Source organism: Apostichopus japonicus, chromosome 19 (assembly GCF_037975245.1).
Source record: "Apostichopus japonicus isolate 1M-3 chromosome 19, ASM3797524v1, whole genome shotgun sequence".
Taxonomy (NCBI): Eukaryota; Metazoa; Echinodermata; class Holothuroidea; order Aspidochirotida; family Stichopodidae; genus Apostichopus; species Apostichopus japonicus.
In genome coordinates, this window is record NC_092579.1 from 24,343,232 (window position 1) to 24,367,697 (window position 24,466).

The 24,466-nt window shown below is 37.0% G+C and overlaps 1 protein-coding gene across 3 annotated transcripts in view; it reads left to right on the forward strand.

The window, feature by feature from the left end:
• The window catches only part of LOC139960269 (uncharacterized), a 41,891-nt gene that overhangs the window by 13,729 nt on the left and 3,696 nt on the right, over positions 1–24,466 (forward strand). For 2 of the 3 annotated variants that reach the window (XM_071958506.1, XM_071958509.1), the window contains exons 3-17: positions 4,025–4,086; positions 7,841–7,995; positions 8,543–8,607; positions 9,527–9,656; positions 10,304–10,376; positions 11,891–12,041; positions 12,938–13,106; positions 13,762–13,966; positions 17,407–17,484; positions 18,673–18,701; positions 18,971–19,129; positions 20,382–20,498; positions 22,236–22,439; positions 22,641–22,901; positions 24,078–24,353. In XM_071958506.1, the coding sequence (XP_071814607.1) occupies positions 4,025–4,086; positions 7,841–7,995; positions 8,543–8,607; positions 9,527–9,656; positions 10,304–10,376; positions 11,891–12,041; positions 12,938–13,106; positions 13,762–13,966; positions 17,407–17,484; positions 18,673–18,701; positions 18,971–19,129; positions 20,382–20,498; positions 22,236–22,439; positions 22,641–22,901; positions 24,078–24,353 (2,134 nt within the window). The remainder of the gene's footprint in view (positions 1–4,024; positions 4,087–7,840; positions 7,996–8,542; positions 8,608–9,526; positions 9,657–10,303; positions 10,377–11,890; positions 12,042–12,937; positions 13,107–13,761; positions 13,967–17,406; positions 17,485–18,672; positions 18,702–18,970; positions 19,130–20,381; positions 20,499–22,235; positions 22,440–22,640; positions 22,902–24,077; positions 24,354–24,466) is intronic. The other variant, XM_071958508.1, reaches the window with a different exon arrangement.

The window sequence follows — 24,466 nt, forward strand, 5'->3', positions numbered from 1 at the left end:
GTGGAGTATTGCAGGAGTTACTTCAGTCAATATGATAGGAAGTACAGTATTGTTGTGTGGAGTTTTGCATGAGTTACTTAAGTCAATATGATAGGAAGTACAGTATTGTTGTGTGGAGTATTGCAGGAGTTACTTAAGTCAATATGATAGGAAGTACAGTATGGTTGTGTGGAGTTTTGCATGAGTTACTTAAGTCAATATGATAGGAAGTACAGTATTGTTGTGTGGTGTATTGCAGGAGTTACTTCAGTCAATATGATAGGAAGTACAGTATTGTTGTGTGGAGTTTTGCAGGAGTTACTTAAGTCAATATGATAGGAAGTACAGTATTGTTGTGTGGAGTATTGCAGGAGTTACTTTAGTCAATATGATAGGAAGTACAGTATTGTTGTGTGGAGTATTGCAGGAGTTACTTTAGTCAATATGATAGGAAGTACAGTATTGTTGTGTGGAGTATTGCAGGAGTTACTTTAGTCAATCTGATAGGAAGTACAGTATTGTTGTGTGGAGTATTGCAGGAGTTACTTTAGTCAATATGATAGGAAGTACAGTATTGTTGTGTGGAGTATTGCAGGAGTTACTTTAGTCAATATGATAGGAAGTACTGTATTGTTGTGTGGTGTATTGCAGGAGTTACTTTAGTCAATCTGATAGGAAGTACATTATTGTTGTCTGGAGTATTGCAGGAGTTACTTACGTCAATATGATAGGAAGTACATTATTGTTGTGTAGAGTATTGCAGGAGTTACTTCAGTCAATCTGATAGGAAGTACAGTATGGTTGTATGGTGTATTGCAGGAGTTACTTTAGTCAATATGATAGGAAGTACAGTATTGTTGTGTGGAGTATTGCAGGAGTTACTTAAGTCAATATGATAGGAAGTACAGTATTGTTGTGTGGAGTATTGCAGGAGTTACTTTAGTCAATATGATAGGAAGTACAGTATTGTTGTGTGGAGTATTGCAGGAGTTACTTTAGTCAATCTGATAGGAAGTACAGTATTGTTGTGTGGAGTATTGCAGGAGTTACTTTAGTCAATCTGATAGGAAGTACAGTATTGTTGTGTGGAGTATTGCAGGAGTTACTTTAGTCAATCTGATAGGAAGTACAGTATGGTTGTGTGGAGTATTGCTGGAGTTACTTCAGTCAATATGATAGGAAGTACAGTATTGTTGTGTGGAGTTTTGCATGAGTTACTTAAGTCAATATGATAGGAAGTACAGTATTGTTGTGTGGAGTATTGCAGGAGTATTGCAGGAGTTACTTAAGTCAATATGATAGGAAGTACAGTATTGTTGTGTGGAGTATTGCAGGAGTTACTTTAGTCAATATGATAGGAAGTACAGTATTGTTGTGTGGAGTATTGCAGGAGTTACTTTAGTCAATATGATAGGAAGTACAGTATTGTTGTGTGGAGTATTGCAGGAGTTACTTTAGTCAATCTGATAGGAAGTACAGTATTGTTGTGTGGAGTATTGCAGGAGTTACTTTAGTCAATATGATAGGAAGTACAGTATTGTTGTGTGGAGTATTGCAGGAGTTACTTTAGTCAATATGATAGGAAGTACAGTATTGTTGTGTGGAGTATTGCAGGAGTTACTTTAGTCAATCTGATAGGAAGTACAGTATGGTTGTGTGGAGTATTGCAGGAGTTACTTTAGTCAATATGATAGGAAGTACAGTATTGTTGTGTGGAGTATTGCAGGAGTTACTTTAGTCAATATGATAGGAAGTACAGTATTGTTGTGTGGTGTATTGCAGGAGTTACTTCAGTCAATCTGATAGGAAGTACAGTATGGTTGTATGGTGTATTGCAGGAGTTACTTTAGTCAATATGATAGGAAGTACAGTATTGTTGTGTGGAGTATTGCAGGAGTTACTTTAGTCAATATGATAGGAAGTACATTATTGTTGTCTGGAGTATTGCAGGAGTTACTTTAGTCAATATGATAGGAAGTACAGTATTGTTGTATGGAGTATTGCAGGAGTTACTTTAGTCAATATGATAGGAAGTACAGTATGGATGTATGGTGTATTGCAGGAGTTACTTCAGTAAATATGATAGGAAGTACATTATTGTTGTCTGGAGTATTGCTGGAGTTACTTCAGTCAATATGATAGGAAGTACAGTATGGTTGTGTGGAGTATTGCAGGAGTTACTTTAGTCAATATGATAGGAAGTACAGTATTGTTGTGTGGAGTATTGCAGAAGTTACTTCAGTCAATATGATAGGAAGTACAGTATTGTTGTGTGGAGTATTGCAGGAGTTACTTTAGTCAATATGATAGGAAGTACAGTATTGTTGTGTGGAGTATTGCAGGAGTTACTTTAGTCAATATGATAGGAAGTACAGTATTGTTGTGTGGAGTATTGCAGGAGTTACTTCAGTCAATCTGATAGGAAGTACAGTATGGTTGTATGGTTGTATGGTGTATTGCAGGAGTTACTTTAGTCAATCTGATAGGAAGTACAGTATGGTTGTGTGGAGTATTGCAGGAGTTACTTCAGTCAATCTGATAGGAAGTACAGTATGGTTGTATGGTGTATTGCAGGAGTTACTTTAGTCAATCTGATAGGAAGTACAGTATTGTTGTGTGGAGTATTGCAGGAGTTACTTCAGTCAATCTGATAGGAAGTACAGTATGGTTGTATGGTGTATTGCAGGAGTTACTTTAGTCAATCTGATAGGAAGTACAGTATTGTTGTGTGGAGTATTGCAGGAGTTACTTCAGTCAATCTGATAGGAAGTACAGTATGGTTGTATGGTGTATTGCAGGAGTTACTTTAGTCAATCTGATAGGAAGTACAGTATTGTTGTGTGGAGTATTGCAGGAGTTACTTTAGTCAATATGATAGGAAGTACAGTATGGTTGTATGGTGTATTGCAGGAGTTACTTTAGTCAATCTGATAGGAAGTACAGTATAGTTGTGTGGAGTATTGCAGGAGTTACTTCAGTCAATCTGATAGGAAGTACAGTATGGTTGTATGGTGTATTGCAGGAGTTACTTTAGTCAATCTGATAGGAAGTACAGTATTGTTGTGTGGAGTATTGCAGGAGTTACTTCAGTCAATCTGATAGGAAGTACAGTATGGTTGTATGGTGTATTGCAGGAGTTACTTTAGTCAATCTGATAGGAAGTACAGTATGGTTGTGTGGAGTATTGCAGGAGTTACTTAAGTCAATCTGATAGGAAGTACAGTATGGTTGTATGGTGTATTGCAGGAGTTACTTTAGTCAATCTGATAAGAAGTACAGTATGGTTGTGTGGAGTATTGCAGGAGTTACTTAAGTCAATCTGATAGGAAGTACAGTATGGTTGTATGGTGTATTGCAGGAGTTACTTTAGTCAATCTGATAGGAAGTACAGTATGGTTGTGTGGAGTATTGCAGGAGTTACTTTAGTCAATATGATAGGAAGTACAGTATTGTTGTGTGGAGTATTGCAGGAGTTACTTTAGTCAATCTGATAGGAAGTACAGTATGGTTGTGTGGAGTATTGCAGGAGTTACTTTAGTCAATATGATAGAAAGTACAGTATGGTTGTGTGGAGTATTGCAGGAGTTACTTAAGTCAATCTGATAGGAAGTACAGTATGGTTGTATGGTGTATTGCAGGAGTTACTTCAGTCAATCTGATAGGAAGTACAGTATGGTTGTGTGGAGTATTGCAGGAGTTACTTAAAAGTCAATATGATAGGAAGTACAGTATGGTTGTGTGGAGTATTGCAGGAGTTACTTCAGTCAATCTGATAGGAAGTACAGTATGGTTGTGTGGAGTATTGCAGGAGTTACTTTAGTCAATATGATAGGAAGTACAGTATGGTTGTGTGGAGTATTGCAGGAGTTACTTTAGTCAATATGATAGGAAGTACAGTATTGTTGTGTGGAGTATTGCAGGAGTTACTTTAGTCAATATGATAGGAAGTACAGTATTGTGGTGTGGTTATACCTTGAATTGAAAGATTTATCTATCTTTTAACTTTAATATCAGGTTTATATTGAATTTTGTTTTCTGTTTTAAGGTACAAACTGGTGGGGCTATACCAACTCGTTTCGATGCTATTGATTCACAGTGTCCAAGAGAGTGAGTACATTTCATCACTGAATGTTAAAAATTCATGATTACAGAACCATCAAAAAGTTGCTATCGTAACATTGTGATGTATGCTTAGAGTGATGGTCCACAAACCATGGTACACCACCCAAAATAAGGAGAATTGGAAAATTTTTGTAAGCTTATCGCGGGTATACTGTATTATGTTAACTGCCAAAACTCAACTGGATAGTATATCAAAGAGCATTAGTACAATCTTGTGTGAGGGACTTGTGATACAGTTACACTGTAGATAAGCGCACCTTCCCCGACTTTGAATAGTGTTGAATCCAACGATCTATATTTTTCCCCGTTGTGGTTGTGGTTAATCAAATCCGCTGAAATATACAAGCCTTTTAAGCTTCCTTTCAATTAAATTGTGACTTTATTGATTTGATTCAGTCAAGAGGATCACCTGTATCCATTTGGGGGATATGATGTTAGGGAAGGGGAGAGGGGAGGAATCGGAGGGAGGCAAGTTAAAAATTCTTTTGGAGCAAGACGATTAAGAAATTTGTATGTTGTGTTCACTGTAGAAAACAACTTAAATAGCAGATTTACTTGTCCTGACTTTCATGCAAAATATCCCTACTCCCACCCCTACCCCCCTCCCCCCTCCCCCATCCCAAAAAGCATTACAAAAGCATTGTCTGCAAGGTCGATATAGTAATAAAGGCGAGTAAACTACTAACCAAATGAGTTAACATGAGGCACACACAGATATTCAGAGAGCTTAATACAAACTTTGTCAGGTTTGACAAATGTTCTACACAGCATAGCAACTGTGCCAGCTTCCAATAGGAGGCTTGAGTTTTATGGCAGTTCTATTTCAGTCAGTACAAAGTCCATGTGTAAGTCATATTCACTGTTTATTAACTTTACCTGTTGGTGATAAACATGGACTATACGTCACTTGTATGCAAATAGAGGACTTTATAACGAAAGGGGTGCATTCTAAGGCACACTTAAACTATAAATTAGGTATATGTGCTCTAAATGCAAGATTGTGATAATAATGATGATAAACTCAACATTTTCTCGACTGATTTAGGGAGGGGCACCTTTATGGTAAGTCCAGAGGTGAATGAAGGATTTTATAAAGTAGTAGGGGCTGCCCTGTGGTCATTTAAGCTGGCTCCCATTTAGGATTCCTACCCCAGTAAAAATATTAAAATTTAGACACTAAATTTCATTTTTATTAATTTATATTTGTTCTATCACAACATAGGTATGACATATGACATAGAAGGAGATAAGAAACAAAAAATTTGAAAGGAAGTGTACTAGTGACACTCCCTGAAAAAAAAAAGAACTTTACAATTAGAAAAAAAAAAACAGAACCACCCCTTCCCTCACCCCCCCTTCCCCCCCTCAGTTTCAAATGGTGCATACTGAGGCATATTTCGACTTTAACATTAGGGATATATATAATAATAATAATTAATATTTATATAGAGCATAATCAGCATAGGGATATATAAGTAGCTCTTAATGCAAGGTTGTGTTATTAGACTATAGCATTAGGGATATATAAGTAGCTCTTAATGCAAGGTTGTGTTATTAGACTATAGCATTAGGGATATATAAGTAGCTCTTAATGCAAGGTTGTGTTATTAGACTATAGCATTAGGGATATATAAGTAGCTCTTAATGCAAGGTTGTGTTATTAGGCTATAGCATTAGGGATATATAAGTAGCTCTTAATGCAAGGTTGTGTTATTAGACTATAGCATTAGGGATATATAAGTAGCTCTTTATGCAAGGTTGTGTTATTAGACTATAGCATGAGGGATATATAAGTAGCTCTTAATGCAAGGTTGTGTTATTAGACTATAGCATTAGGGATATATAAGTAGCTCTTAATGCAAGGTTGTGTTATTAGGCTATAGCATTAGGGATATATAAGTAGCTCTTAATGCAAGGTTGTGTTATTAGACTAGCATTAGGGATATATAAGTAGCTCTAAATGCAAGGTTGTGTTATTAAATACTCTGTGTGAAGTTGGAAATGAGGAGGTGGTTGAGTACCTACGTAGAAGTGGTCTAATTCTTGTCCAGCTTTCAATGCAAGCATCCCCCGCCTGAATCTTTTCCCCCGACTGACAATGTCGATGATTTCATTCGCATCGATAACATATTGGATACTGGACCATCTGTGATGTTCTGGTCTGAATTTGAGGCTACTTCAGGGGCCAACCACTTTATTCCAAGTGACGTCCTGGAAAGGCTAGCCCTTATATGTTTGTTTTAGTGTACTAACCCTGGTAAAGGTAGTGTTCAAACTTTTGAAAAATTTATCAAACTCAACTCAAAAAGCTGCTTCAAACACCTTCAGTTCTTGCTGACATCATCAGTAGTGTAATATGTACTGTTGGTTCACTTTCACAATGGCGCACCTGTTGGTGATTTGTTCAATACTCCAATTACAGTATGGTGTAGTATGTTAACAACCCAACAAAAACGTTATACTTTAGCCACTCTGACTGGGAATGCTGGACTAATTTATATAGAATGATTTCTCAAAAACTAAAGGTTGGTGTTAAAATTCAACCTGCGCTGGTAGTAGTCCATTCGCTTAATCTGTAACACATCAGAATAATTTGTTTGCTTATTCCTTGCTGGAGGCGAAAGGAATCAAGGCGATGGTGATGGTGTTCATTTTAGGTAAACTTCATACTTGGTATGTACTGTAGATTTGTCTTATTGAGGTAAAAGAACTATTCTTTCCTGTGAAGTTCAATGATCATTTGAGTCAACAGAGGTCAAAGTCTGAAATCATGATACTCAAAACGTAGATCTTTGTTGAACTTCATACTTTATACATAGATCCAGCTTGGTGAGTACAAGAACCCTATTGAAATTGTTGGAGGTCAAAGGTAACTTTAAGGCAACATTTAAGTGAAAGTCCGAAAATCTTGTAGACACAATAACACAAGAAGTACAGTACATCTTTCTTGAACTCCATACTTCGTTTGTAGATCCACCTTGGTTAGTGCAAGAACCTTCTTGAAATTGGTAGAGGTCAAATGAGGTCAACAGGCACCAAAGTCTGAAAACCATTTAAAGCATGATAACTCCAAAATTAAAGCTACAATTACTCTGTGAATTCTCCAGTGCTATGATTTTCTTTTGGTCAACATAGGTTGGTCAATGTCAGTTCAGTTTAGTGAACAGGCCCAATTGAAAAACATTCTGAACTGATTTTCAAAAAATATTTAGAATATAGTCATGCAGGAAAAGAATCCTGCTCCAGAGAGTTGGTATTCTCGTGTTGGGTGCTTTAAGCAAACTCAAGTGACCCTTCTCAGTTTCTCTACTCAAGTGCCTTCCAGCTTAAATGTCTTGTTATTCAAACATCTATGTGTCTGTATTTCACAATAATAGGAAGACTGTTGTTTCTGAATATTGAAACATTTTGGAATAAAATTCTTTACTGTAAATCCTTACCATTGAACTAATTGGTTGATGCCCACAAGTGATTGCTACATGTAAGAGATGGAAATCTAGATCTTTTCTGGTTCTCACTTAATTCTTGGACAAATTTAACTCACTTGCTCTACAATTTTGAGTAAATTATATGGCAAGGAATCACAAACTGGTTCTCTGGTCTAACGTCTTGTTTTGGTACTGTTATGATAATGTTGAACCATCTATTAGAACTTCACGGTACTGTCTTCAATGACAACTATAATATGTCAACCTGTTTCATCCCCCACCCCCTTCCCCTTTTTTTGTTGTCTTTTCAGGTTCTACTACCAATGGAGTCAGTGTTATGCATGTGGCAGATGTTCTGTTGATGAAATTCCCAATGAAGTCATATCGGGTTGTAGAAATTTTCCCTACTTGTGTGCCACAGAGAATGTTGATGAGCCGAAAGCAAATAAATTTCATCCTCACAACTGTGAGTAATATATTACGATTATATAGACTTACAAGTCAATGGTGACAACAGTTAGGGAGCACAGAAGTAAATCATTAAAATAATCACCTTTAGAACCTTCTAAAAAAAAAAAAAAAAAAAATTTAAATTTTTAAATTTTCAGAACAATACGTCTCAGCAATGTCTGTCAGTCCAGATGTTGGTGTCTATGATTGTGCTTTTATATACGTTAATATCTATTTATATAAAGGATGTTTCTTGCACTTTAAGTATCTCTGGTGTTCATAGCTACAATCAGTGAGACAATCAATTTTTAAGTATAGTCAAGATGATAATTAAAACTGTTGAACAAACCTAATACTCATCTGGTATAACACACCAGTATAAACTCAACTCATGTGTTTTCATTGGCTAGTGTGCTAAGCATATATATACTAATATGCAATGTGGGTTTATATTTTGTTGCGTTCTTGATTGTGTTGAAGCTCTATGGAATTATGTCATCAGTTTTTTCCTTTCAAACTTCCTAAAAATTCATTAATTTGTGCCACCTTTTTTTCCTGCCCAGGGCCACAATTGCTTGGAAGTTTTTCAGAGAATACAAGTGCTTGGCTCGTATTTTTCTTCCATGAGGTATGTTATTGCATCTTCACTAAGATATAAATCAATAATCTCTTTAGAACATAGAAATTTAGAGTTAATATTGGTAATAGTCAGAGCTCGATGACGATTCTGTTTTAAAACAGCTCATTCGGCTTTACTCTTGCTTCTATTTTTGGTATCCTGCTTTTACATCGTTCTGAGACTTTTGACTATAATAAAAGTAAAGAAAAACAGGGTACCCTTTCGAGACAATTGTTGGTTATTTTCTTTTAATGTTTCTATGAAATTGTAACATTCTGAGATGAATATTAATGCTTATTTAGTGCTTTGTATGAATGAACAGGGTTAATTAATGATCAACTTCCATTTATCGCAGGATAAGTCACTCACGGGGGGGGGGGGGGTTATAGCCCCATGGCTGGATGCACTCGGCCTTCGGCCTTGTGCATCCCATGAGTTATACCCCTGTATGTGCATTACCCTGTGATAAACGCACATTAGACCATTGATTAAACCCTAACTATACTCATGTATTTCCAACTTTTTCTGTTTTCTGCATAAGAAAGGCATTGAAATATCAGCATGCACTACATCTATCTCCTTTCACAATTTGAATTCTTTTACGAGCCCTGTCCGCATTCCCTCCCCGTATTCATTGGTATACTTGTTTGGAATATTGTATTTCAGGAAAGGGATTAATCCTAATCTGAGTGTAGCAGCTGATTAATCTTCAGCCTTACTTTTATTCTGAACACTTTGCTTTCCCATTCATATCTTCATTTCTAGTAATGTCAGTACTATTTTAAATTTAAAAGATGTATGAACAATTGTTGATATGAGACAGCGCCAGATCAAAACAGTGTATTTATTGTATCATCTTGAATAATGAAATGACATTTGGTTCTAGTGACAAACTAATTACATTCCATTATCGGATAATTTCTTCCAGGATGGTCAACCAATAATTGGAAAGATCTGCATGAAGGAATCCCAGTATTCTCAACATGATTGGAGATCCTATCAAAAAGCATTCTTGCAACCTAACAGTTCATCAGATGGAATCAAGTATACACACTTGGGTTAGTATTGTCTGTTCAGACAGTCCATATATAGGTCCCATTACAAAAAAATTAAAGCAAATCCAAAAAGGATTTCTCCCAGAGGTTTTGCTGTTTTACAAATATTAATCATATGAAAACGTGAAGTCAAAACATTGAATGACAAGGTTTTGTTTCCGAACAGCCTGCCGTTGTATTTGGATGCAACACAAGATGCAAGGTAGGGTGCATCGGTATATCGATACACCAGGTATACCTGGTACTTCATTCATACCCATACCAATGGTATTGAAATCTGTCATAAACCAATATTCCAAAAATACCAGGTATATCTGAAACAAACCTTGAATAACTGGTACAAATATTACCGCTGCTACTGTTTATCGTGTATAACTTACCACTCCCCGTAGTCCCCAACTGTAACATTCTTGTTGCACAATCTTAGCCATTGCATCTGTTGCTTAACTTGCTTGTACTGTACCAGACAAAAGATCAACGAACGGACACACTGATATGTTTCTTGCATTTTAACAGGTACTTATTACCTAATACTGGAGTATGGTACCACCACATTGTTAATATTCATTGTAAGATACAGCTGTAAGATATGTAGACAGGCTACCTCAGATCATGATATTTAACTTCCGATTAAAATATTTCTTACACAGAGGCTGTCCAGCTTTACGATTTCAGTCTACCCCCCAACATGTCCATGTATTTTGCAATCTTTTCAAATGCTGGGTAAGAAATATTCCTAACATTTACACTTGACTTGATGTCATGTATAAGTCTGCGATAGTATAAAGAGCAATAGAATGGTTAAAGAGAAAGAATTGTTTTTTTTGTATGCAAGATGTTTAGGAGGCACTTCATTAATGGAAATGATTGATTTGATTAATTTTATACATAATGATGAGCTAAGTGATAATCATGTATGATGATGAGTGCAGCCATAGTTTGAACAATTCAATATAAATGTTCAAACTACATAGTGGATGAGTTCATGATTGTTATGAATAATCATGAGTTGACTCATCATATATAAAATGATGAGCTGAGTGATTATCGTGTATGATGATGAGTACAGCCATAGTTTGAACTAATCAATATGAGTGTTCAAAATACATAGTGATGAGTTCATGATTGTTATGAATAATCATGAGTTGACTCATCGTATACATAATGATGAGCTAAGTGACTATCTTATATGATGATGAGTACACCATTGTTTGAAATATTCAATATAAATGTTCAAACTACATAGTGGATGAGTTCATGATTGTTATGAATAATCATGAGTTGACTCATCGTATACATAATGATGAGCTAAGTGACTACCTTATATGATGATGAGTACAGCCATAGTTTGAACTATTCAATAGAAATGTTCAAACTACTTAATGGATGAGTTCATGATTGTTATGAATAATCATGAGTTGACTCATCGTATACATTATGATGAGCTGAGTGATTATCGTGTATGATGATGAGTACAGCCATAGTTTGAACTATTCAATATGAGTGTTCAAAATACATAGTGATGAGTTCATGATTGTTATGAATAATCATGAGTTGACTCATCGTATACATAATAATGAGCTGAGTGATTATCGTGTATGATGATGAGTACAGCCATAGTTTGAACTATTCAATAAGAGTGTTTAAAATACATAGTGATGAGTTCATGATTGTTATGAATAATCATGAGTTGACTCATCGTATACATTATGATGAGCTAAGTGACTATCGTGTATGATGATGAGTACAGCCATAGTTTGAACTATTCAATATAAGTGTTCAAAATGCATATTGGATGAGTTCGTGATTGTTATGAATAATCATGAGTTGACTCATCTTATACATAATGATGAGCTAAGTGACTATCGTGTTCAATGATGAGTACAGCCACAGCAAGTAGGTTCTTTTATTCCTGGAAGTGCCTTTCTATGAGATACATTCTTACAATTAAGCCTATAAACCGTGATAGTAAGGTGCAACCTAAGTGATCATCATGCATAAAAGTGTGTTCCCCAATTATTAAGCATAAAAATATTTAGAGTGACCAAAGACTTTTGCAATTATCATATATAGCAATGAACTCAGCATTTGTCATATTTCTATTTTGCGTATATACTGAAGACAACCATTTCCTCTGTATCAACTATCAAGCCTTCTGAAGTTGTGTCTTTGCTTCTGTTATCAAATAAAAGCAATGGATATAACTGATAATGTTGTCTTGTTTCTCTTGGTGCTAGGAGTGAGATGGCTAAAAGTAGTGCAGTATGTATGATTGAATCCAAGGATATTCGGGAGGTCTTTTACAGCCAAAAATTTAGAAATGAGACTACTGGAGCAGTAATTGAGAAAAGAGAATTGCCTTGGCCTCTGGGAACTGCATCTGGACGTGTGAGTTGTTTCTTCAATCAAAGTACATACATTGTGCAATTTAGTCCATTTATATCAGGTTTTAAAGCGAACCTTTATTTTGCTGTATTTTGAATTCTTGTTAGGGAGTTGTGGATTTGTATGGGCTTGTTGTTACTGGTACAGCAGGACACTAAATAGTCCAAACCAAAAACCATTGCAAGGTGGTACTATTAAATGTGAAAGCCAAGGGAGGCAACATTATCTGGAATAAGTGAATAGTATGAAAGCCATTGAATATTGGAGAGCAGCTTGCAGGCTACCCTACATGTATTATTCCAGCATCATGGTGTTGTCTTTGCCATTCTCCATTTATTTCTCTAGCTTTTATGAACCAGTTTAAAGGGACAATTTGTATTCATTGTCCTCTGTATCGGTGATCAAGTGCATTTTTAATTATTGGTGACTATGGCCAGGTAGGTTGAAGAATCCTGCCTTGATTTTCCATTACCGTGATTGTAATGATGCGTTTTTGGTTACGATAACCCTAATGTTTGCATTCATGATGGCTTATGTGTGTGCGTTTGCGGTTGTGCATTGAATATGTATAAGTACCAAATTGAGTAGAAGAAGCCTATAGTTTAAGGTGGAGGTCAAGGTCAATAGGGGTCACCATGGTTCAAATTGTGAAAACCTTGTAAACATGATATCTTAAGAAGGGAAGCTTGGACAGATCGCATATTTGGTATGTAATTGTATCACTTTGAGCACAAGAAGCATTATGTTATGGGCAGTCTAGTTATTATTCTTTGATAAAGTTTGGGTTATTCATCGTCTATAAAAGGTCAGATGTCTCGCTATGGTCACTTTACTGATATTCACTCTCCATAACACGTGTCTGGTTTTATTGTCTATTTGTCTGTTTATATTTGGTCTAGTGTGGCTTTATAAGCGAGGATAGTGAATGGTTACAGGATCATCCCCTCATGTCTGATCAGGTGGATTGTACAGCAACGTTTGAATATGAAGGAAGGTTTCTTGCCTTAGAGACATTGGAGAAACTGGGCCCAGATGGTGTCCTCCACAAGGTTATATTTATCGGAACAGGTTGGTTGGAAACAGCACTAGGCTCTATCGAACAGTCTGTTAACAGTATTTTTAATTTGTGCTGAAGGTATAGACTTCCTTATTTAGAGAACCCTCAATTGGAGTTTCACTTCATAATTGTATAGATTTTTCTTGCATTTAATTACAGCACTATGTTTTTCATCAGAATTTTTGGCTCCATTATAAAAGTGCAACTTTTTGGCTGAAACAGTGAATTCTCTCTTCCTTGTTTTCAATCTGTATTGATTTGGTCTTCCATGACCCTATTTATTGATAAGCACCTTAAAAAGCACCTTATGTATTTGTGTGAATGGAATTAAAATTTTAAAATTGACCATTAACAGTCCCTCATAGTTTTCAGATTGTAGTGTGTGACTATAGTGTTATTGGTATGTTTGGTAAAGTTGGGGTGCAAACTGCTCTTTCTAAATTCCATCTTTGCTGGTCCATTTGACTTTATTATAATCCATATTTTGACATGTGTTTGACATTGATACACATACTTAATCCTATCAAATACAACAGTTTGTCATCACGGATGCTGTGAAATATATAAAAAGATAGCTTTAAGAAAGTGTTGATTCTAATTTAGCTTTATTTTGTCTGCTTTTCTTAGCCTGTTCTATTTATTACTCTCTCTCTTATCAATTCACAGAGGATGGACGACTCTTAAAGTTCACCTTGGATGGTGAATCTTTTACTTTCCTCATGGAGGAGTATTTCACAAACGATTCTACAATAGGCATAACAAACTTAAAAGTAAATTTTATGTACGATGAGCGGATACTAAATGTATCCACATCAGATGGATTACACCACCAACTTGGTCTTCAGAATTGCAACAAGATCAGTAATCAGTGGTGAGTTAAAATGCCGGATAGTTTATTTAATGGCGCATTCTATTTAACTGATTGTGAATAAGTTTGTGCATAATTTTTGAATTTTTAATGAAATCTGTCTTTTAACTTTTCAAACAATGTTTATTATTAAAAATTATATCATGGAGTATTTTACTGGGTAAAGGTATCTACAACAAACTTAGAATGGATTTAATATATAATAATACTCTGGCAATTATATGAATTGCTTGTGCTAATGGGCCACACATTCTAACCTAGAACACTACACACAAACATATCCACCATGCTATATCTCATACTTTAAGAAAGAAATTAGCTATTGTATGACATAGGAGCAGCTGGGTTAGGGGTGTCTACTATGACTATCGTGGTCAGCTAGTATAGGGACGGAAGCTTGGAAATAAATGAAACATACACAAATCAGTACGCAAAAACATTGGAATGAGGGTAACGACTGGCTCTTATATTCAGTAGGCCCTCCCACCCAAGTATTTTACTGCTGAGTGACATGGGCGGCGATCCTGGGGGGGAAGGGGGGATATATCCCCCCATGAAAATGGGTGGAGGGGATGTAATACACCATATCCCCCCCCCCCCACCAAATGCCAGGGATAAGTATTATTATATGCCTACATTTATGCATCATCGTGAATGTACGGCTCTCTTTTAGCTTCATTTCTCGCCTACCATAGACGCAGTGCGATCTTTTAAAAAAAAAAAAGTCTTTATCTTTATCACAATATTGATATAGTACATATATGCACCCTCATAGTATTCATATAGGCCCTATAGTAGGCCTACACACGTACATGTTCCCTCGAACAGCTGAGAATCTCATGTTACCAGGGTAATGCTTAATACACGTTTCACCTGGATGCCCTAGCAATCGGTACCTAGGAATGTAACTATGTGTTATTGTGTATTGCATGTGTATAGGCCTATAATAGCCTGCATGAGGCCATTTTCTTCATCGAATAATATAAAAGAGCTCTCGAACATTCTAATGTAGCGCCTGAAACAAGATTGACAGGGGCAATTTTCCCAAAATAACACCCGAAATAAGTATTTTGGATCCTGATTATGAGATATTTCGGACATGATATCCCTATTTTAAAGTTGGGTATATGCCACTTGGAAACCTTGGGAAGTGCCGTTTCCGGCCATCTAGAGGGTTTGTAAATCCCATAATTTTCTTGTACGCTTCGCGCCAACTCATGGTGGCGCTATGCTTAGATAGTCAACAAGATCTTATCCCCCCCCCACTCGGAAGTACGGATCGCCGCCCATGCTGAGTGATATGAAACATACATAATAGTGTGAAATTACCAAGCGAGGTATTAGTGTGGTCACAGCTTGACTTGAATTTACAATAAACATACAAACAATACACAATAACTACATCAAGACAGGGCAGGAGATACGGTGTGTAACCATGGCTACGGTAATACAGTATGACATCACACAGCCTTCAGCTGGTACTCTCCAAGGATCCTGGCTGGCTTCCAGGTGGTAACCTCAGTATGCCCTCGTAGGGTAGCACCCAGTCCCAGGCCCAAGGTATCTGGTCAAGACCAAGTAATGTCTCCGTCCATTTAGTTTGCCCTCATGGACCCCTCGACTGGCACCATCAGAAAATTAAGACCTGAATGATCAGAATATAAAGCAAGTTGAATGTGAAGACTACTGAACAGTCTTCCACTCTCTCAGAAAGCGGTGAAGGTGTTGCCTCAGTTTGTATGCATCTATTGGAGGTGGCTAGGTTTTAAACTTTTAACATCTTAACTCCACCCTTAGAACTATAGGGTGGCCAATGACCACCAACAAAGAGGAGTTGTTTTGACTTTACAGTTGAGAGAAGCCAGATGCTGTATAACATAAGGGGTGTTACCACAGAGCACACATTGGGAGCGCAGAAATGCTTCAGGGGGCAAAACAGGAAGCACAGAAGTTATCGGAGCCAAGATGATTAATAACGGGGAGCAAAGAAAGAAGAGGGGATTCAAGATAAACAGTCAGGCCGGGTATAGACTCCTTGTGTCTCTCTAGTCAACCCCTACTTACTCCCAACAGACTTCCATTGAGGTACATGACATAGTTAACAATACAAGTGAAGGAATTTGACAACATGAGGAAGAAAATAGTAGCAGGGGCTAAAATAGCAGCCTGCTACAGATGCTTAGTTCCTAAGGTATATGACACTGGGCATAAAACGCAGTGGTGCACTATGCTCAATACCTGCTTACTATCCCATTGTGCCCTGTCAACATATTGGACCCTTCCATTATAAACCAGGGAGAAAGTAACATACACAACACATTCAAGAAACAGAGTTGAATTGAACCAATGGGAAATTTACCTAGTACCTACAAATGAGGAATTCATTGATCGCATGTCTGATCTGTGTTATAAATCAGATGCACCGAATTGAGTTATCAGCACCCTTGCTCTGCAATATCCATAGAAAATGTTCTGCTTTGTGAAGGATATATGCGAAGGAAGTGTGCACTTTTGTTCATGGAAATGCACTTTGTATAGGAGATAGCCTTACAATTAAGCCTTACTGTATTGATAAGGTGAAATTCACTGATATAACATGAATATTCATAACTCATGATTGTTCTGTCACCCAGGTGGGACAATTTTTTTCTATACTGTAGTGTTATTTCCTGCTTCAGAGCACTCGTATTGTCAGTATGATCAGTATGAATATCATGTTTCTATCAGATCAAGGTTAGGAACTGTTTGTACTGACAATACCAGTGCTTTGAGAGCATGATATTGTTGTACAGTTTAGAGAGGTATTAGCATTAGGAAATTGTCCCAACTGGCTGTGTTCTGTAATATCAGTCTGATCCAACAATTAAATTTCACTGACGCATCATGAATATTCATAGTTCTCTTGTGTATTTTGTATCACCAGTCTGATGCACCAATTGCATTTACTAACAGCTGGAACAATTTCTCAGTGCTCAGACCACTATTTACTGTGCTCTATTTTGGTGCTTGGAAGCACTTGCACTGACAGTATGAACAGTTCCTAACCTATTTTATCTGATAGAAATTATGATATTCATAATGCCCGTACAGTCAGTACAACTGCTTTGAAGCATGATATGAAAAGTACAGTTCACACAAAAAGGCCTAACTGGGTGAAATTTACTGTGGCATTGTGAATATTTACCAATCTCATGTTTGTTTTATGTTGTCAATCAGCGGAACCCATTAACTTGACATTATGTATGTTTGTGTTGCATAAAATTATGCATCCATCTTATTTTCTGCAATTTCTTGTGTTTTCACTTGAACATCTACCCTCCAGCCTTCTTTAATAAATAGTACTTTTTCAAGTTTTGATACCTAAATCTTTTCATTCAGGATCTTTTTGGAGTGATTGCCATAATTATACTTAAAATATATGTTTGTCTTTTCTTCCCTCCCAGTATTTGTGAGCAAGATCCGTTCTGCATCTGGAGTATTAATAGGGTGGAATGCATTGAATTCTTCAAAGATTATGACAGGTAAAACCATGATGCTAAATTAGTGACTTATTTGTACAGCCAGTTACTGCCAGATATTTACTTCTGTATTCCAGAAGAATAATCAACTTGTTCATAAGTATTTTGTTGGTTTCTGCCACTGATACCAGTTCAAGACTGCATTGGACACTCTATTTCACTGCTCATTGCATCCACTACCATTTTTGCAATCTGCAATGATCAAGTTATCTGGAACAGATTTAAGGAAAAATCCATGTCACCAGTCTCTTAGCCATTTCATGTATCCTATTAAAAATTAATGACAAAAAATGGGTTGCTAAGTAGTAAGATTTTTTGTCAAAGATTTATTAAAGGAAGTCTTGCAGTGTTTACATAGGGGTGGGGTAGGTAATCACCCTGTCTGACCCAATGGAATGAAACATTTTGCAGTCCTCCCCACATCCACAATCTGTACTGTAAACAATGCTAATATGTCCAAGATTGTACCCATCTTAAACAACATTGTAAGACTGCAGCAGTGAAGGAGTACAAGGATCCTGAAAGCATGATTCTCATGAGTGTCAAAAACAGTGTTTGTAAATATTACCTTTGTCGTTTGCTGGATATAAAGGCCATTTATGAAAGGACCACTTAAATGTACTTTTGTATAACCCTTGTGGAACCCATACCACCACTATAATATTCTGGCAGACTACAAAAGGTCTGCAGACCACATGTTCAACTTAAAAAATCTAATTAAATAAATCCTGAATCTTGTTAATAAGTAATCTGTCATCTTTGAAATCAGGCAAGCTATTGTATACTGATATTTCATGACACTTACATTGGTAAAAAAACAAATGGTAGTTTTTGAGACCTAGGGACAAAGTAGTACAACACAAAGGAAGGAAGTGTAATGGCCTCACAACAATGGCAATTTCCTTAACAATTTAGTAAAATTTGCTGAAGTGTGTGATTTCCTTTGTCATTTCAACAGTGTGTAATATGATGTTGGGAACTGAGTCTCAGCTATCATATGAACTTTGTACTCTCGGCCACAGAAGAGTACTTGACCACGGTTAAGAAAGTCAATTCACTAGTCCCACATATCACTTAAACAGCTCATAAACGCCTTCTTTCTTTTGACCATGGTTTGAGATAGTGGATTCACTAGTCTCACATATCACCAAATACAGCTCATAAATGCCTTCTTTCTTTTCAAACCTACAGTCAGCCAGTATCAAAGAAGCAGTGTGAAGGTAAGTTACTTATATGACCATATGACTTAATATATGATAGTAAGAATGAGAGAGAAAAAGAGGGAGTTTTACAAGGAAGTACGCATTGCACCTAACCAGGGAACATTTCATAAATGGGACTACAAGATATAAATGAATGAATGAATGAATGAATGAATGAATGAATGAATGAATGAATGAATGAATGAATGAATGAATGAATGAATGAATGAATGAAATTTTAAAAACTCAGCTATTGTATTTTATTTGTATTTTGTTTCTACTTACAGGTGTTAATCAACATGATGCTCTACTGGTTGTGGATGAATATAATAGGCGTAAACCAGAGATCCCAACAACAACCATTACGACGGTAGATGTTACTAAAGCAAAGACTACAGTCAAACCTACCAAAGATGCAGCAAAGAAAGAAGAAAGCACCAGCACCGGTAAATATGTTATCATCTCTTGCTTAATTAGTTTGTTGTACAAGTTATGAATCGAGAGGAGGAGCATGGGGTTCAGTGAATGGGTGGAGATTGTTAATTTCATTTACAGAAGGAATTTGTCTATTGACTGATTTAATTTCATGACAACAAATGGTTTGTTTGCTTTGAGGTTTGCAATGAAGACTACCAAGAATGACTCTCTGGGGAAAGTATGGTTTTCACATAATATTCTGACAAGAAAATACCACTTAACATTATGACATGAGCTTCTGAATTCTCCTCCAAAATTAACAACCAATTATTGATCACCAGTAACTCTGCCAAACCCCTCACCCTGACAGAAGCTTGTAAAGAAGGCAGTATAATAAGCCTCTCATACCTTGGTATGGTGAGGATTACCCAGAATGTGTTGGGGCTGACCACTTTGCTTTGTTCCCACTCAGTTGTCTATTACTTGGTACTTGCAAGTCTTCATGTGGGGTCCACCCAGTCTGCTAAGGCCAACTTGGCCTGATATAGCTATTGGAGCATATTCTTTTGAACACTAATATGTTAAAGGTGTAGGAAAAGTATAGTTCTCTACATTTATGCTAGTTAAAATGTGTTGAATATATGGAGTGAGGATATTGTCAACTCCTCAGCCTTGTGTTTTGTGAAGTCCAGCTTTACTATACCAAAAATGTTTTAACTGCCTATAAAATAAAATTGCTATCATGGCTGAATCCCAACACCCTTTGTCTGTGCCAGATTTTGTAATACATTTCATAAATATTATTAAAGGCCCTAACGGTGTTATGTTTTTCCTGTCTACTTTTGTGTTGCTTGTGAGATATTGACATACATGTTACATTAGGTAGTCTAGCCACTTCAATGAACCTATAATGTTTATAGGTCATTTCTCAAAAGTTAGAGTTGTTTAATGTAGAAATTTCACCTTGGCTGATGACAATTGGTCTATATTACATATATCACCTGTAGATCTCTTTGTCTGGGTTTATCATTTAAAGAGTGCTTACCTGTTCTCATCCTGCTGTGTGTTACTTTCTTCATTGACTTACTATAAAGAGAGCTCAGATTATTATGCAGGCATGATTGCTTTTTTTTTCTGAAAATGGTGATATCATATGTTGTGATGGGAGAGTGAAGGAAAAACGAAAGGATTATTGGTAGAAGCTTGGACCTGTGAACAATGAAGATTGTACTAATATGATACTATATCATTTCCACATTTCATTATATCTTTCCATTTCAGATAATACTACGATGTGGGTCTTAATTATCTTTGTACCAATTGCGGCCCTTTGTGTTTTTGCCTTGCTGTATTGCCTTTCCAAACGTGGTCGGTACCGTAGAGTATCAAGCAGGGAAGGTAAGAGGAATTGCTTCGTCTTACTTATGTTAGTCTTTTTTTTATTGTAAACAGTTGAATCATCTACAAATATAAACATTAAGAAACATACGTAGTTGCCATGGGTAACACAGACAGAACTATTAGTATTGGTGCGATATCATGATCCAAATCCCTGATCATTTGAAATCAAAATTATCAAAGTGTTAGGGCAAGTCATCTTGTCATCATCCACTTGTTCTAGGAATTAACTTTGATTTCACGAATCACTTTAGCAATACAATGAAGACAAATCAAACTTAAACTTAATGCGAACTGTTCAGTTTGTAAGAAACATTCGGAAATGAGCATTATCTTTGCACTGGTCTGTAAAAGAGTGGATTCCCTTTTTAAACAAGCTTTTGTTCTGGTAATTATTCTGTTGCCTTTGAAGTTGCAATGACCAGGAAGCATTGGTACAATTGTGTACAAAGTGTCCTATACTGTATCTCCATTAATGCAGCATAATTAAATGAAGCAGTGAGCAAACTGTAGAAGTAACAAACAGTTCCATTTGCAAGAGGTGCCTTCTGATACATGCTTACTGATCTCTGGCCTTCTGATACATGCTTACTGATCTCTGGCCTTCTGATACATGCTTACTGATCTCTGGCCTTCTGATACATGCTTACTGATCTCTGGCCTTCTGATACATGCTTACTGATCTCTGGCCTTCTGATACATGCTCACTGATCTCTGGCCTTCTGATACATGCTCACTGATCTCTGGCCTTCTGATACATGCTCACTGATCTCTGGCCTTCTGATACATGCTCACTGATCTCTGGCCTTCTGATACATGCTCACTGATCTCTGGCCTTCTGATACATGCTCACTGATCTCTGGCCTTCTGATACATGCTCACTGATCCCTGGCCTTCTGATACATGCTCACTGATCTCTGGCCTTCTGATACATGCTCACTGATCCCTGGCCTTCTGATACATGCTCACTGATCTCTGGCCTTCTGATACATGCTCACTGATCTCTGGCCTTCTGATACATGCTCACTGATCTCTGGCCTTCTGATACATGCTCACTGATCTCTGGCCTTCTGATACATGCTCACTGATCTCTGGCCTTCTGATACATGCTCACTGATCTCTGGCCTTCTGATACATGCTCACTGATCTCTGGCCTTCTGATACATGCTCACTGATCTCTGGCCTTCTGATACATGCTCACTGATCTCTGGCCTTCTGATACATGCTCACTGATCTCTGGCCTTCTGATACATGCTCACTGATCTCTGGCCTTCTGATACATGCTCACTGATCTCTGGCCTTCTGATACATGCTCACTGATCTCTGGCCTTCTGATACATTCTCACTGATCTCTGGCCTTCTGATACATGCTCACTGATCTCTGGCCTTCTGATACATGCTCACTGATCTCTGGCCTTCTGATACATGCTCACTGATCTCTGGCCTTCTGATACATGCTCACTGATCTCTGGCCTTCTGATACATGCTCACTGATCTCTGGCCTTCTGATACATGCTCACTGATCTCTGGCCTTCTGATACATGCTCACTGATCTCTGGCCTTCTGATACATTCTCACTGATCTCTGGCCTTCTGATACATGCTCACTGATCTCTGGCCTTCTGATACATGCTTACTGATCTCTGGCCTTCTGATACATGCTCACTGATCTCTGGCCTTCTGATACATGCTCACTGATATCTGGCCTTCTGATACATGCTCACTGATCTCTTGTCAGATTTACGATGGAAAAGTGGCTGGACAACGATAAGGGTGTTGGAAGATTGTGGAAATAAGATAATTAGAGACGACAAAGGAAATGAACATGTAGGAGTCGTAAACAATAGAGGGTGGTTTCTTTGTCGAAGAAATGTGGTCACCGTCTTTTCTGATCTCTCTCCATCAACACAATATTGTCTTGGAACACATCTAATGGAAACAGGTAGGCAGTTATTTATCATCATGCAAAACACTTCATATGAATATTATTCATTGTACTCAGTATAACAGAGAACAGCTTTTTTTCCCTGTGTTTGATGACACCCCTCTGTGTTATAAGCATCCAATTAGCTAATTGTGAGTGATATAAGTCTTGTTATCAGATTAGGCATTCAGTGTCTTTCTTATTGTATTTAATCTGCAGCAGGACCAACGTTCAGTAACCACAAGATTGAGCTCGATACTTACAAAGTGGATATCGCCTGGGAGGGGACTAAACCCTGTGCATATATAGTTCTTCAAAATAGTGAGAAAAACATAAAAAAAGAGAAACCAATCCACGGGCATTCATTCTCTATGTCACCTTTACCTCCGAATATGGAATTTAAAGTCTACTTAGAAGTTCAACGAAGTTCAACAGATTCTACAAGAACGTCCAAATACATCTGTACTGTTTCTAGCCCTGGTGAGTATCTGTGGTGGTTTCAATGAGTACAGGGATCTTTTATGGAGTCTATTATCCCTTTTTGACTAACATTAAGAACAGTTATCAACATTCAACAGCCCTAATGACAAATGTTGTTTCTTCATCTCTTCCAACTCATTTATTGAATTCCCTTAGTAACTTGAATTAACTATTTTCTGTAGCAATACTTCAGTGCATGTGTTAAAAAAATTAAGCTATGTACCTTTAATGTATGGGTGAAAAATGTATTATTCAAACTTATAGATATTCATGTTAGTTATTGCTTTTATGTGTAGATGTGGTTGTTCAACATGTTAGTTATTGTTTGTATGTGTAGATGTGGTTGTTTGAAGTTAGTTAATTATTTTTGCCAGATAACACCAGGTTTGCTTCTAAATAAAGTGAATGCTGGTGGTCTTTGATGTCATCCAGGCAAAATGCTTCACTTTACATTTGAAAGTTGCTGTGAAATCTCAGTGTCATGTGACACATAACACATTTGATTGCAATGTTATCTGAATTTGAAAATCCATCTTAGAAATTATTGTTGGTATAAATATATTTCAATGTGTGTATATATGACTTGTTTTTTTTTTCTTGGTTCCCCTAACACCTCTCCCCCCCCCCCCCATTTCTATGATTGACAGTCAAACTCCACACAAAGCCATTTTAAAAGTCAAGTTACACTGTTGTAATATTGACTCCATCACTCATGGAAGAAAGATTTCAAATATGAAGTGAAGCTTTGTCCTGATGACATTACAGACAATCCACTAGAATTCACTCCACTGAGAAACAAAAGGGCTTATGTGGCAAATATAATTGAATAGTAACTTGTAAAGACAACCAAGCATTTGGTATAGATATGTTGCAAGACAAAACCATAACAATTCATTTCTTTCCAATACAATGTGTAGCAAGTGGTATGACAGATATATAATAAATTAATAAAGGTCAACAAACCAGAAAAATTCCACTTCATGACCGGTTTTGTTGGGACTCTTCAGGCAAAGGTAGGAATCGAACCCCGGACCTTGTATCACAGACCGAAGTCTGTACCAGTCAACCACAGTGATTCTACTGGAGTGTGAATGCGTATAAATTGGCTTTGAATAAATGTCCATCGAGTCCATTGATTGGATGCCAACTCCTTAAAATTATTTCTTGTTTTTCTAGCTGTGAATTTTCACGTGACTTGTGAGGACAGGATACCATTTCTCTCTTGGGAGAATCTTTCCCCTGCCATGTCTCATTTACAACTCCGATGTTGCAACTGTGTTCAAACCGAGGACTGGTCTGAAGATCACCCTTCTATGAATGGTTCCAAGGAGCTTCCATGCCTACCATGGGGAGTAAAATGTCCCTTAAAAGTCACTGGGTCGTTCAATGGTAGCATTGGTATGGAATCTGATCACATTATTGCTACACTGGACCATGAAACTATTGAACTGGGTATGTCTGTTGTCATTGTTTCTTAATCATTTCATGTTTGTTTAATTGCTAGAGAGAACTTGTAAGTCAGCCAAACATAGTTGTCAGATACCAACATAAAATGTCTTCTTCCT